This window comes from Microtus ochrogaster, unplaced genomic scaffold, assembly GCF_000317375.1.
Source record: "Microtus ochrogaster isolate Prairie Vole_2 unplaced genomic scaffold, MicOch1.0 UNK44, whole genome shotgun sequence".
NCBI lineage: Eukaryota > Metazoa > Chordata > Mammalia > Rodentia > Cricetidae > Microtus > Microtus ochrogaster.
The window spans coordinates 2,381,183-2,394,799 of record NW_004949142.1 but is presented as its reverse complement, the minus strand read 5'-3'; the positions used below and the strand labels follow the sequence as shown (position 1 = coordinate 2,394,799).

The 13,617-nt window shown below is 52.4% G+C and overlaps 2 protein-coding genes across 7 annotated transcripts; one reads left to right on the top strand and one right to left on the bottom strand.

Moving 5' to 3' along the window:
• Positions 1-2,018: 2,018 nt before the first annotated feature.
• On the top strand, positions 2,019-6,504 carry Tmub2 (transmembrane and ubiquitin like domain containing 2). Its single transcript, XM_005369123.2, is given in 5 exon segments — positions 2,019-2,068; positions 2,070-2,137; positions 2,140-2,284; positions 4,540-5,103; positions 5,327-6,504. Coding segments are annotated over 5 exon segments (1,191 nt in total). The 3' UTR covers positions 5,691-6,504.
• Positions 6,505-6,569: 65 nt separating this feature from the next.
• Positions 6,570-13,161, bottom strand: Atxn7l3 (ataxin 7 like 3). Of its 6 annotated transcripts, none has more exons than XM_026790191.1 (13): positions 13,009-13,161; positions 12,255-12,365; positions 11,829-11,961; positions 11,433-11,604; positions 11,152-11,249; positions 10,957-10,979; positions 10,599-10,665; positions 10,392-10,477; positions 10,027-10,095; positions 9,755-9,798; positions 9,447-9,518; positions 9,209-9,366; positions 6,570-9,111 (listed from the first exon to the last, which is right to left on the bottom strand). In XM_026790191.1, exons 2-13 carry the CDS (start codon positions 12,303-12,305, stop codon positions 8,963-8,965), a joined length of 1,122 nt encoding a protein of 373 aa, XP_026645992.1. In that variant the 5' UTR covers positions 12,306-12,365; positions 13,009-13,161; the 3' UTR covers positions 6,570-8,962. The 6 variants fall into 6 exon arrangements, with proteins under 6 accessions (XP_026645992.1, XP_026645993.1, XP_026645991.1 ...); XM_026790192.1 differs by lacking the exon at positions 13,009-13,161 and adding an exon at positions 12,782-12,991; XM_026790190.1 differs by lacking the exon at positions 13,009-13,161 and having other exon boundaries at positions 12,255-12,748.
• Positions 13,162-13,617: the final 456 nt, after the last annotated feature.

Genomic DNA, 13,617 nt, shown 5'->3' with positions numbered 1-13,617 from the left:
TGGTTGTGAGCCACCATGTGGTTGCTGGGAATTGAACTCAGGACCTTTGGAAGAGCAGGCAATGCTCTTAACAGCTGAGCCATCTCTCCAGCCCCTCACAACCATCTTTAATGGGGTCTGGTGTCCTCTTCTGACCTGCAGGCATACACACAGACAGAATATTGTATACATAATAAATAAATATTAAAAAAAAAAGAAAATAATTTGGGGAGATGGGGTTTGAGACAGGATCTCCCTCCATAGTTCTGGCTGTCCTGGAATTCCTTTTTTGTAGACAAGGTTGGCCTTGGACTCATAGAGATCTGCCTGTCTCTGGCTACTGAGTGCTGGGATTAAATTACATCTGGCTTTAACAAAAATAATTTTATGGTCGGGATCACCACAACATTGAAACTGTATTAAAGGGTTGCAGCATTGGGAAGGTTGAGAACCACTGCTTCTAGGAGAAAGAAAGGAAGGCTTCCCAGTCCTTGGCCCGAGCTGGAACCCTGCTCCAGGGAATGATGCTGAGTTTCTGCCCCTTTACAGCGGCTAAGCCCCAGCCAGTTCAGTCTCTTCTATCATGCCTTAAATCACACAACGTCTCTTTATTGCTTTTGTTTTTTTTTTTAAAGAAAAGATATATTGGAGTATATGAATTTTTTTATTTATTATGTGTATTCTCAGTATTCTGTCTGCATGTATGCCTGCAGGCCAGAAGAGGGCACCAGATCTCATTACAGATGGTTGTGAGCCACCATGTGGTTGCTGGGAATTGAACTCAGGACCTTTGGAAGAACAGGCAGTGCTCTTAACCACTGAGCCATCTTTCCAGCCCCCAATATATTGGACTATATGTATTAATTTTGTGATAATCAAAGATTTTCCATTCACCTAGAGCATGAAATATTAAAAGGGCAGTGTTTAGGGGTGGTTTTAACTTTGTTTTACATCTTGTGTGTGAGTGTGTGTGTGTGTGTGTGTGTGTGTGTGTGTGTGTATCAGAAGACAACTTGCAAGAACTGGTTTTTTCTACCCAGCATATGGGTCCAGGGGATTGAACTCATGTCAGAAGACTTGGCAGCAGGAGCCTTGCTGAGTCATTTTATTGATCCTAGGTTTGTTTGAAATTCGTGTGTTATGTGCCACAAGTTGGGAGATACCTGCAGTAACGAGAAAATGGCATAGGATCCTCTGAAGCCAGTTACATGTGGTCGTCAGAACCAAACTCAGGTCTTTTAGAAGAGCAGCAACCACTGAGCCATCCTCCCAAACCCCAGATTTGTTTTATAAATACTACAACATAGTAAAAGGAAAAATATTAGAAAGTTCTTTGCAGTCATCCTAAGGGCTGGGGAGATGGTTCACTTGGTAACAGGAAAAAACGGAAAAGCTAACCGAGGATGACAGACTTGAAGGGATGGTTCAATGGTCATGAGCACTTGCTTATTCTTTCCACATCTGAGTTTTCTTACCAGTACCCAAGGTTTATAGCCTCCTGCAACCCTAGTTCCGGGGATCCAGTGCCCTCTTCTGGCCTTTGCAGGCAACCACACACATATGGCATACACAGACAAGCACATAAATAAATAAATAAATCACAAATCATTTTTAAGAGGGCAGTATATCTGTTTTTCTGAAATGCCTTCCCGCTTTACTTCTCAAAGCGAATCTTTCAGTACTTAAGACTCTAACTTGTCTTCTTGCCTGTCTCCTCGAGTAACAACTTTCTTAGAAGTCAGAAATACTAGACCCTGCGGATCCCAACATTGGAGCCCGGTGCTCACTGGCGGAGCAGTAATGAATCCCATTAGTTCCAGAGCTCGAGAGCGAAGCCGGAAGGAGGGAAAGAGGGAAACCTTGCGTGGGTCCACCAGCAGAGCCTGCCAGTGCAATCGCCAGGCTGAAACCACGCCCCTTCCACAAGCACTTTCCCGATTCGCTCCTCCTCTTCTGGCCCCGCCTCTGACCTCTGGACGGCCTAGGACCACGCCCACTGGGCGTGGCCTCACTGCCCGAAGTCCGAAATCCCGCCAACAATGACTCCGCCCCTCCCGCCGCTGTGCAACCTGGCCCTTTTAGTTGAAGATTGTTTACGTCAGTCCGCCTTACGTAGCTTTGCGTCATCAGTACAATGCGGGGAGGCGGGAGTTCCGGTCCCGGTGTTAACAGCTTCCGAGAAAAGCCGGAAGAGATCGGACCCTGAAGAGAATCCTGAGTTGCCAGCCCCTCCCCTGACCCCTACGGAAAGACGGGTGCAGAGACTGCCCTGGCGAAGTCAAAACATTTATCCTGGCTTTGTCAGGTGAGCCGCTCCTTCCCCATCCAGGAACAGGACCGAGTCAAACCCCCTTGAATTTCCCATGACTCTCCGCGTCCGCAGGCCCCGCCCCTAGGTCCTCCGCCCCGCCCCGAAGTTTGAGGGGTGTGGATAGTCTGTGATCCCCCTCACCTGACCCTAACCATCACCGGACAGGAGAGCTGGGCTTGGGCACTGCCACCGTGACCCGGAAGCCTTCGATCCTGGGTGGGGGGGCTCGTGGACTCTGTTGCTACGGGGACAGAGCCTTCGCCTTAGGAAAAGCCGGGTCGGGGGCGTCCACAGGCGGAGGGGACAACTGAGGCCTTGGAGCAGGCGGACGCGGGGTCCTGCCCGGCCCCTGCCCACGGCACTTTGTGTCCTCTGTTTCCGTCCGCTTTTGCCACAGTTTCCTTTTGTGTAAATCACGGTTCCTGACATTAACCTTATCTTCAGGGGTCAGTCTTGGGAGTGAGACATATTTGCTATCATTTGTTGATCGAACACTCTTAAATTGTTTTGCTTCGATGCTTTCACGTCATCTTCAAAACAACCTTATGAGGTAGGTACGATTTTCAATCCCTCTTTAGTGCTGGCAGAGCTGAGGCGTCGGGAGTTGTTGGCAGCTCCATAGCTAGGAGAGGGACTAGATTGCGAACTTTGTTTCTCTGACTCCAGAGGCAGGCTCTCGCTACGGCTGTGGAAACTCTTTGAATGTCGGTCTATTCACAGATATTCTTGGGGCAGCTACTATGGTGTGCCACTGAGAGCTTTGTACAGAGGATTCTTCCAGAAATCAATAAAGAGATGGACAGGTTCTAAGTGTAACGACGTTTATGTTTGCTGTGAGAATAGTCTGATAATGATGATCACCAGATGGACTTGCCCAGGGACAGCTGTGAAGGAGAGTCTCCAAGGAATACGCAGAGATCCTCCATGCTTTTCTAAGAAACGGCAGAGGGAGAACCTTCACAGCACAAGACAGGATGAAATAAGGGCTGAGAAATCTTTCCAAATAATTATTACTCAGGCAATTTTTTTTTTAAAAAAAGCTTCTTCTTGTAGTCTAGGGCTGACCTTGAATTTACAACGTAGTGGAAGCTTGTCTTGAACCCTTAATCCCACTGCTTTCATTTCCCAAGTTCTGGATAACTGGAGTGGTGTATGCTGGGGCAGTGGTTTTACAGTTGTGAGCCAAGCCCATGGTGACCCAAGAAGGCAGTGTTTCTGGTGTCTGTCCCATGCAGCTCCCCAGAACTTGCCAGAACAATTCTGTAGGAGACAAACATGTCTGTCAATAGTCTCAATACATTTATCCACTTGAAGTTGTCTGATTCTGTCCTTGATAGAGCAAAATGTATTTATCTTGGCTCTTGACAGCTGTGCACGCATGGGCCTGTGGCCATGAGTGACATGTGATCAGATGAGTCTGAGGGGCTGCTGCACAGTGCCTGCGAAGGAGTCTTCGCGTTCTTTGAAGCTCTGGCTGAGGCTGCTGAGGGGGCCATGTGTGCTTGACCACGTGTTAGGAATCTTAGAGAAACTCCAGACTTAAAGAAGCATATGGAGCCAGGTGTGGTGGCGGTGGCGCAGGCCTTTAATCCCAGCATTCCGGAGGCAGGGGCAGGCGGAGCTCTTGAGTTTGAAGTTAGCCTGGTCTATAGAGTGGTATTTCCAGGACAGAGATACCCAGACTTGAAGAGAAGGGAAGAAGCAATGTTCTTTCTCCGTTCTCCTCCAAATATCAAAAAAATAAATAAAAAATTTAAAATAAAAAAAAAAAGCAACCAGCAGCTGGTGACAAGCTTATGAGGCTCTTCTTGTGACCTGTGCTCTTTATGGGATCAGAATCTGAAAGCTAGGGCTGGAGAGATGGCTCAGAGGTTAGGAGCACTGCCTGTTCTTCTGAAGGTCCTGAGTTCAATTCCCAGCAACCACATGGTGGCTCACAACCATCTGTAATGAGATCTGGTACAGAATACAGTATATATAATAAATAAATTAAAAAAATAAATAAATAAAAGAATCTGAAAGCTAGAGTTTCACAATAGAGGCCAAGGGTAAATCCTCAGCTTGAAAATGAGGGTCTACTACAGTTAGGGAGGTTGGCTGCCTCTCCTATAAAACACCACAAACCCCCGTCCCCCCCCCCCCCCGCCCCCAGCCTGACTCAGAACCTAAACAAACTAGATTATCACCTGGTTAACAAGCTGGTTATCACCCCTCATCCCTGCTGATGCTATCCTCCTTTGTTCCTGCAGTGTGGACCCGGGCAGCAGCCAGGCCATGGAGCTCTCTGATGTCACCCTCATTGAGGGTGTGGGTAATGAGGTGATGGTGGTGGCAGGTGTAGTGGTGCTGATTCTAGCCTTGGTCCTAGCCTGGCTCTCTACCTACGTAGCAGACAGCAGTAACAACCAATTGCTGGGCACCATTGTGTCGGCGGGCGACACATCTGTTCTCCACCTGGGGCATGTGGACCAGCTGGTAAGCCAAGGCACTCCAGAACCAACTGAAATCCCCCATCCGTCAGAGGGGAATGAAGAGAAGGCTGAAGAGACCAGTGACACTGGGGGAGACTCCACTGGGGAACCTGGAGCTAGGGCAGATATGGAGCCCAGCCTTGAGCATCTCTTGGATATCCAAGGCCTACCCAAAAGACAAGCAGGCCTGGAGAGCAGCCATCCAGAAGCTCCACTGGGATTAGATGATCGCACCTGCCTCTCTCCCAGCCCCAGCCTCATCAATGTTCGGCTCAAGTTCCTCAATGACACCGAGAAGCTGGCTGTGGCCAGGCCAGAGGACACTGTGGGTACCCTAAAGAGGTGAGTAGGCTGGAAAGAGCAGTTGCTCATGACTTTTGCCTTGGGCGCTGGTTTCCCTGAAAGAGGTGGTGCAGATTCGATATCACTAGAGGAGTTTTAATGGCTGGCCTCTGCTAAGGGGAACTTCCCATAGATGGCCCATTAGTTTCTTCCATGCCTTGCTTTGTGGGTCCAGGCCTATATATTCTCGTTCCTTACCCAGTCTTTCCTTTCATCCTTGTAGCAAATACTTCCCTGGACAAGAGAGCCAGATGAAGCTGATATACCAGGGTCGGCTGCTGCAGGACCCAGCACGCACGCTGAGTTCCCTGAACATTACCGACAACTGTGTGATTCACTGCCACCGCTCACCCCCAGGGGCAACTGTTTCTGGCCCCTCAGGCTCCTTGACCCCCTCAGCCACTGAGTCACCCAGCCTTGGTGTCAATGTGGGCAGCCTCATGGTGCCTGTGTTTGTGGTGCTCTTGGGTGTGGTCTGGTACTTCCGTATCAATTACCGCCAGTTCTTCACAGCACCTGCCACTGTTTCCTTGGTGGGAGTCACAGTCTTCTTCAGTTTCCTAGTATTTGGGATGTATGGACGATAAGGACACCAGGAGATAATGAAAGGCATGGTCTTTCTCCTTCATGGCCTCCCCCTTTCCTGGCCAGAGCTGGGCCCAAAGGACCTGGGAGGGAGGAAGGGATGGAAGGAATATGGTGGGTACCCTGTCCATAGGACTCAAGAAACAGGTGTGTGACCTCCCTCATTGTCCACAGGGTACAGATCTCTCTGCAAGCACAACTCAGGTAGAAACAAGGATATCATCTTCCCTCTTGGAATCCCAAAGTTCAAAGCTCTGTGAGAAGCTTCGGCTCTGGGTCTTTTTTTGGCTGTGACCCTAACCCTTTTCATTTTTTGCATGTCTGTTCCCTAGCCCCCAGGGTTCCTGCCAGGGCAGCTCAGCATGGCCTTAGCATTCCTCTGCAGGGAGCTCGAAGTACTACTTCCTTGCCTTAGATGAGTGCAGATCTTTCGAAACTAAATTCACAGGCAGGGATGAGAAGTCTGTACTAACTTTCCCTACATGTATCCAGCTGCCACCACCTCCTCCCTGTACCCCTTGAAGCAGGAATAGGATATTTTGCTTTCTTTTAAAGCACTTTGCTTGCCCTTTTTCTCCCTCCCCCCACATAGCCGGCATAGAGCTCAGTTAGGAAAGGGGTTGGGGCAGAAGCCCATGCTCCCCCATCATGGAGGGGCCAGGCCACAGCTGCTAGCCTAGGCCTAAAACTGCAAGAGAATACTGGCTGTAATCCAGTGTCCTGCCCAGCTCCAATGACAGCTCTGGGTATAGATTGCCCTGCCCTAGGCCCTTAGATGATGGGTCAGTATGAGTGAATAAAATTGCATTTTGTGGTTGTGGAGCTTCTTTTGTGACTGCTCTACCCTCAACAACATGGCATTGAGGGTGGGTAGGCCAGGCTACCAACGGGAGATGCAGTTTATTTACACCAGCAGCCATGGGGGCAGAGGGAATACACAGCGTTTACAAAGTTAGCTACCTGTACAGGATGGATTACATATGCAAAAATAAAAATCTCAAGACCACAGGACAGCGTGAGCCCCACCCCCCTCCCCCAATGACCCCAGCATGCGGTAATGCCAGGCGGGTGGCCCCTGGGCATGCGGGGGGGAGTGATGCATGGAAGGAAAAGCCACCGGCCATGGAAATTAGTACAGAATCCCCCACACACACTCAGACACATGATAGGATACAAGGTGGACGACACCTAGCCAGGGTGGGGAGGATGGGAATTGATACCCACACAGCCTGCTGTTAGAGGGAGTGGGGAGTTCCTAGCCCCTGCTCAACTACATGGTAGGGGGGGGGCATACTCCCCAGAAGGAAGGGGTTTGTTCCCTCAGGGTCCCTGCTGGACCAAGCCCATCTCTTACCCAGCCTGGGCAGGGGGCTCTGCCCTGAGGGTGAGCCAAGGAACAATAGGGAAGTTTTTGTGGACAAACCAGTTCCCAAACTACTCCCTCCAACCAGAGGGAGAGGTGGGAGAGCAGAGTGAGTTGGCTTGAGCTGCAGCTAAGTCTCCAAAGGGATGGCAGCCTGGGCTGGCTTCCCCCGATCTTCAGCAGGCTCCCAAGACTGTGCTTGGGGGCAGCTGAGAACCTTCTCTCCCCTTCTAGATCCCCCTCAAGGGAGAAGGCTGTAGAGGGCCAAGGACAGAGGAGCCCAGGCTCCAGGATTTATTCTAACTCCTGCCAAAATTGGTTTGACTTTTTAAAAAATAATCACAATGCTTGGGTTAAAAACCAATTTGTAACCAGGCATCAGCTACAATCAGAACCACCCCAGGGGGAGACTGGGGTTCCAGACAGGGTACTGCAACCCAAGCTCTGTTGTTCCCTTAACCCTCTAGGGTCCCTAACCAAATCAGTCCAACCAGTCCTGGGTACCAGCTACCCAACATGGGAGTAGCTCCTCTTGGGAAGAGAGGGGACACGAATAGCAAGTGCCAGAAAACGTGGCTCAGGGTCAATCCCATCCCTGTCAGTCAGCTGTACTCTTCTAGCCCATACCCAGGTACTCCAGCTCAGTTCCAAGGCATGATACCACCTACTTGGGAGGTGTGACAGTACATCTCTTGAGGATGTAAGCCAGGTATGACAGTCATGACAGTCCCACAGAGGGGCAACAGTATCCCCCAACCTCCACTGACAACCCAGGGCAGAGACTACCTTCTCATCCCACCCTATTCCTAGCAAAGGGAGAGAGGCACAAGATTAGGGTTTTTCCTCAGAGCCCCAAACCACAAGTACAGAATAAATAACTTAAAAGCGGCAAGGGAGGAGGGGAACAGGGCAGGCTTTTAGAGGCAGGAGCACTGAGAGGAACCAAAGCTGGTCAAGGTGGAAGGGGCGGCAAGCAGCAGCTGGGAACTTAGGCTGCCCCAGCAGGGCAGGGCGAGGGGGGGGGGCAGGATGGGAGGGAGAACACGGGCCACCCCAGGAGGGTGAGGCTGGGCCCCTTCCTGGGGCAGGGAATGAGGTAAGAAACATTTCAAATAAAGCAGCACCGTCCCTCTCACCTGGGCTGTCCTCACAGCCCTGGGGCAGGGAGGGCAGGGGGCCACTCTGATACAGGCTCCCTCTTCCTACCCTCCCGTTCCCATTCCTTGAAGCTGTAGAGGCTGGAGGCCCTTTCCTGGCACCCAACAACAAAGGACAGCTCCTGCTGCCAAGGAGGCCCATGGGGACTGAGGGGAAAGGGCTGCCCCTGTGAGGCAGTTCTGGACGCCCACCTCAGCAGACAGCACTCTGCCTGCTGACCCCGGGGACTGGGGACATCTGATAGGACTCTGCACACAGACAGGACACACCAGCCCTGCCCCTCAGCTCCAAGCACCGGACCCATTCACATTGCTGAGGGCAGCCAGGGGAGGCCCCCTCTGGGCTCAGCTTCCAAACCAAAGCCACCTGGGTAGCCATAATGCCCCTCGGCAGGGCTTAGTCCAGTTCCTGGGGTGGGGAGCAGGCAGTGCCCTGGCACAGTGCCCATGTCAGGCCCCCAGCCTAGCTGGACATCCAGTAACTCACAGAATAAATAGGAAAACCACCTCCCCACCAAACTTATGTCCAAGGCATAATATGTCCAGGTCTGAGTCCTGCACGCCGAGGGGTCATGCTTTGTTGCAGAGGACCCTGACACCCCCCAGGGGCACATAACTGGATCCTCTGCCTGCCTGGCCCACCAAGCTTCCCAAGCCCAAACCCCCAGCAGCTGTCCATATGCCAGGCTATGCTGCCTGGGTGGGGGTCGGGAGAGAGGGCTCTCTCAGCCAAAGGCTATCCCTTGCACCCAAGTCAGTTGATGTCATCATAGATGCTGGGCGTTGGGGGAGCCGGTGGCTTTGGCTTTTTCTTCTTGTTGGAGCCCAGGCCGGAGGCAGTCCCTACCAAGCTCAGATGGGATTTCTTTTTCTTGGTTTTCCGTGATTCAGAGCTGTTGGTACCTACAGAGGAGGAAGCACAAGAGATGAGAGTGGAATGATGAAGGGAGAGGCGGCGCCCCACTGCCCAAAGCCCCTGAGATCAATTGGCACTGTATACCTAGACCCCATCCTTGATTTTCGCTAGTCTTGGAGGAGCCTGAATCAGAAGGCGAGAGATCAGAAGAGCCATCCCACTGAAGTCGGCTGATGAGGGCCTGGCTGTCAGTCATGTCAAAACTGTCATTATCCAAGGAACTCTCGACCTCTGGAAGGACGCTGGAAAGAGGAGTCAAAGAAACATGTTAGGGAAAGAGACCACCAACCTAACCCACCACCCATACGGAAAGTTAACTTACGCTGAGGGCCCAAGGAAATATATCCGTACGGTTCGCCTCTGTTCATCTGTGTGCTGGGGACAGCGTAGTGACCTGGTGGGGACAGAATGATCAGACCCTGACAAGGCAGGAAAGGACTTCAGGAACTCAGGTGGAGCAGAAGCTGGAGGGACAGGGAAAGAGTCAGTAGTGAATCCCCGGATGGTGGCCTAGTAAGTAAGGTCTATTAGATGAAGGGAAGGTTAAGAATGATGGGCCATTGCTCAAATCCAGGGGTACTCCCGACCCATGCCCACAGGACCAGCCCCCCTTTTAGTTTCTGTGCTCACCTTGTGCACATCTTCTTGGTATGTTCAGAAATCACTCCACATTGCTGGAAGAGGAACATAAGCTGAAAGGAGGGGTAGGAGGCCTACTCCAAACACTAGATGCTGTCCCAATGCTAAACTGCCCAAGTAGAAACCAGCCCCAGAGCAGGTGGATCAGGGAGCCCACTCTCAGAGAAAGCTATGGCTCCAGCTGCTATGTCACCTGTGTCTTTCAGGGTCCTTTTACCCACTGCCCAGCCCAAGCCAAACCTCCCCCCTTTCCAATCACACACCGTGGTGAGCAGGCTCCGTAGCTCTTCTGGCCCCAGGGTCTCATAGCTGATCCCAGTTGAGTTGCTATACTGTGAGAGAACCAGAGGTACAGATCAGAGAAGTTTAGAAACAAAAGAGAACAGGTAGGAAAGGGGTGGGAATGGAGACTCGGTCCCTCTCATCCCTGCCTCCATTCTATATTCTAAGAGTCCTTCCAACCTACCTGCATACGGACAAGGAGATGGGACAACAAAGCACATGAACACCCAAGACACAAACAGCCCCACAACCATTTCTAGCTGTCAGCATCCTGACCTCCCTTGTCCAAATCCCAGTCACCTCCCAAGGGCAACGAGAAGAGGCATAAAAAGGAGCTTCTACTAACCTTAAAAGGATCGGAGTTGCTAAGTTCCCCTGAAGAAGAAAAAAGAAGGGGAAGGGTGTTTGATGCAGAGGTACAGACAGAGAACCCTGAAAATAACCAGAGAGGAAGTGGGGGTGACAGAAGGCTCACAGGCCCTCCCTCCCACCCCCACTACCAGCCCTGTGACAATACAGCTAGCAGTGCCCCTGTTGGTCTAGCCCCACTTACCATTTTTGTGTTTTAAAGACTTGGATCTTCGAGGGGAATTAGGGTTCTGGAATGGGAGATACCATAGCTTTGGGGAAAGGGCAACGATAAGGGGGAGCCGAGAACCCAGGGAAGGAAAAAAGATTTGACAAAGCAACAACCTCATACTATTCCTCCCCGGGAACAGGCCTGTCTGCCTACATTCCCTTCCTCCCTCCCGTCAGAGGGAGCTCCCCTGACCCTTATTCCCAATCCCAGAGAGGCCCCCCTCCGCCCAGTGACATCACACTTGAGTAAAAAGACCTGAGCACTCCCTGCCCAAAAGGGAGGGTTATCTGTCCTTCACCCAAACTTCCCCCAGGCTCGCCCCGGCTCTCACCTTGTCTGATTTTCTCTTCTTGGCTGGGGGAACAACAGAACAAAGAACATGGTTATTTGAAGTTCTCGGTTTCAACACTTCCATGTTTTTAAAAACTACATTCTTCCCTCATCATCAAGATAGTTTATAGCAAATATATGCTCTAACTTTCCCACTTCACCCGTTTCTCCCAGGCTGCCCCAGAGCCCCAAACACCTTTCTTCTCTGAGCCATAGGACCAGTCATTGTCATTGATGTCATCATTGTCTTCTTGGTCACTCTCAGACTTGTTCATATTGTTGCTATTGGCAATCCTGCCCAGAGGTGAGAAGAGAAAAGGTCAAGGTTACCACCGATTTGCTCGTTATTTTACAGAGAAGTATCTGAGGCCCAAATACAGCCTACCCTCTGTATCTTACACCTGCCCCATGGGACTACACCGTGGTACAGACTGCATACGATGTGTATTGCTGGTGCAGGCAGCAAAGAGCTCTCACCGACGGTTGGCGATTCGGCTGCTGTTCCGACCCATTCCCAGGCACTTCTCCAGGTGGGGGGCAAAGCGGGACGCAGCAATACTGCGACTGCAATTGGGGCAAACACACTCCTTGCTCTTCCACTGGTTGAAAACCTGTCCAAAGATGTCCAACCCAGGCTGGTCCACGATCTCTGGGGGCAGGAGAGGCGTGGCGATCAGAGCAGGCAGGGTATCCTCCTCTTGTTCTCGCCAGGGTCCCATGTCCTCTTTAAACTCATCCCTGCCTAAGCTCACAGGAGCTCCAGGCTCTGCATCTAGGGCAGTTTCTAGGAAACCCTCTGAGTCCCACCCCTCCTACCCCTACCTCCCCTCCCTGGGCAGAACTAGACCACTCTCATTTCACCCTGAAGCTCACCAAAATCCTTCATGCTATCAGGATCTGTATCATCCAGGAAGAAGTAGCCGCACTTGACAGCCCGGTGTACCTCAAAGCAGAATCCCAAACAAGAATCCTCGACCAGGTCCGCATATATCTCCTGAGCGATGGCCTGGGCCCCAGGAGAGAACATCCATGGTCACAAGGGTGGCACCCCCCTGGACTGAAAAACTCTCACCAACCAAATATCCTGGCCCTGACCAAGCATGCTGCTTTCTTTGCCACTTTCCCCACCTTGATTTTTCCAGTTCGTTCTTCCTCCCAGATCCTTGGGTCTTTTCAGCTGGTTATTCCCTCTCAGGAACAAGGCTGACTACCCAAATTCCTCTTTGACATAGATGCCAGATACAGCGACGCAGAGACATCAAGAGAAAGAACTAGAGGCACACGTGGGGGAGCCCTCACCTCTAGTTTGCTGTTATCCAGGCCAGACAAAGACATTTCCTCCATTTTCATTTGTAAACTCTTGTGGAGACGGCGCTCTGACTGCTCATAGCACAGCGGGCGGCAACACGGCTGCATACATGGAGGTGGGGGTGTTGGTGTGAGTCCAAGACACCTCCAAAGACTGCCACCTCCCCTCCCCACCTCCGAGCCCAGGGCTTAATCCTGGCATCAGAGAGTCTCCCTCCCCAAGGCCCCGGATCTCTAAGTCTGATGGTTTTCAGGGCCTGAAAACCAGAGGTGGCCTAGTCCTTCCCAGGCCTAAGCTCAGGCCCTGAACTGTACTGCCAATCAGACTCTGGGTCTATAGGAGGCAGCAGCTCATCCCAGGTACCCAAAACTCAAACCCCTCTTTGATACCCATGGTGCAATGCAGCAGGGGGAGGAGAAGGAACTCTAAGGCCTCAAAGCAAACCCACAGGGTGTGGCAAAGAACTGCACAGACTCCTCAAGACAACCCCCCTTTCCCTAAGGGCTCTCGGAGTCACCTCTGCTTTCAGCCAGGATGTCCACTTGGGGGGGTACTGCTACCAGAAGTAGGAATGGCCCTAAGACCCTACAACCTTCACCCCAGTGTCTTCTCTTAAAATAAGCCTGCCACTCTACGAGAGGTACAGAGCCCACAGAAGCCTACAGGCGAAGGGCATTTCCAGCCATCGCGAACAGCAGAGGAGAGCCTCGTGGCAAGCACGCAAGGAGTGGGCACTCCCCTTACCTGTTCTTTTAGATCGCACCCTCCCTCCCTCAGGACCAGCCCGGAAGTCTCTCCAAGAGCCCCAAAGTCCAGAAATCCCCACCGTAGGATTCAGAAACAGCGCCCACAGTTCGGGGCCCCACTGAACGGTGGGTACGAGTTTAAGACGCTCCCGGCCTCGAGTGGGGTGGGGACTGACAAATGAGCCAGGGGCACTGGGAAGGGTAGCAGGCCGTGCCGCGGCTCTTCTCCCGTCCTTGCGGCACTGCTGCTGCATCATACCGACTGGGGGGAGGAGAGCCGAGCCGCCCAAGGCCGGCGGCGGGCCGGGACAGACCGAACCCCAGAGAGTAGGCAGAGTGGGATGCGTCCCGACCCCTCTCGGTCGCCGCTAGCCCAGAGCCCGGACCGGCCGGGGAAAGGAGTCCGGGAGGGTGTCTCTATTGTCCCGGGGGCTGGGGCCTGGCTCCCTAACAAAGGCCCCGCGCCCCCTCCCCGGCCGGCCCTGCCCCGCCCAAAGAGGACCCAGCCAGGGGGAGACCGGGGGGCCCCGGCCCGGCCGGGAAGCCGGGGAAAGCCGGGCGTTTCCGCGTCGGCCCGGGGGGAGGGGAAGGGGCGCTGACCCAGACC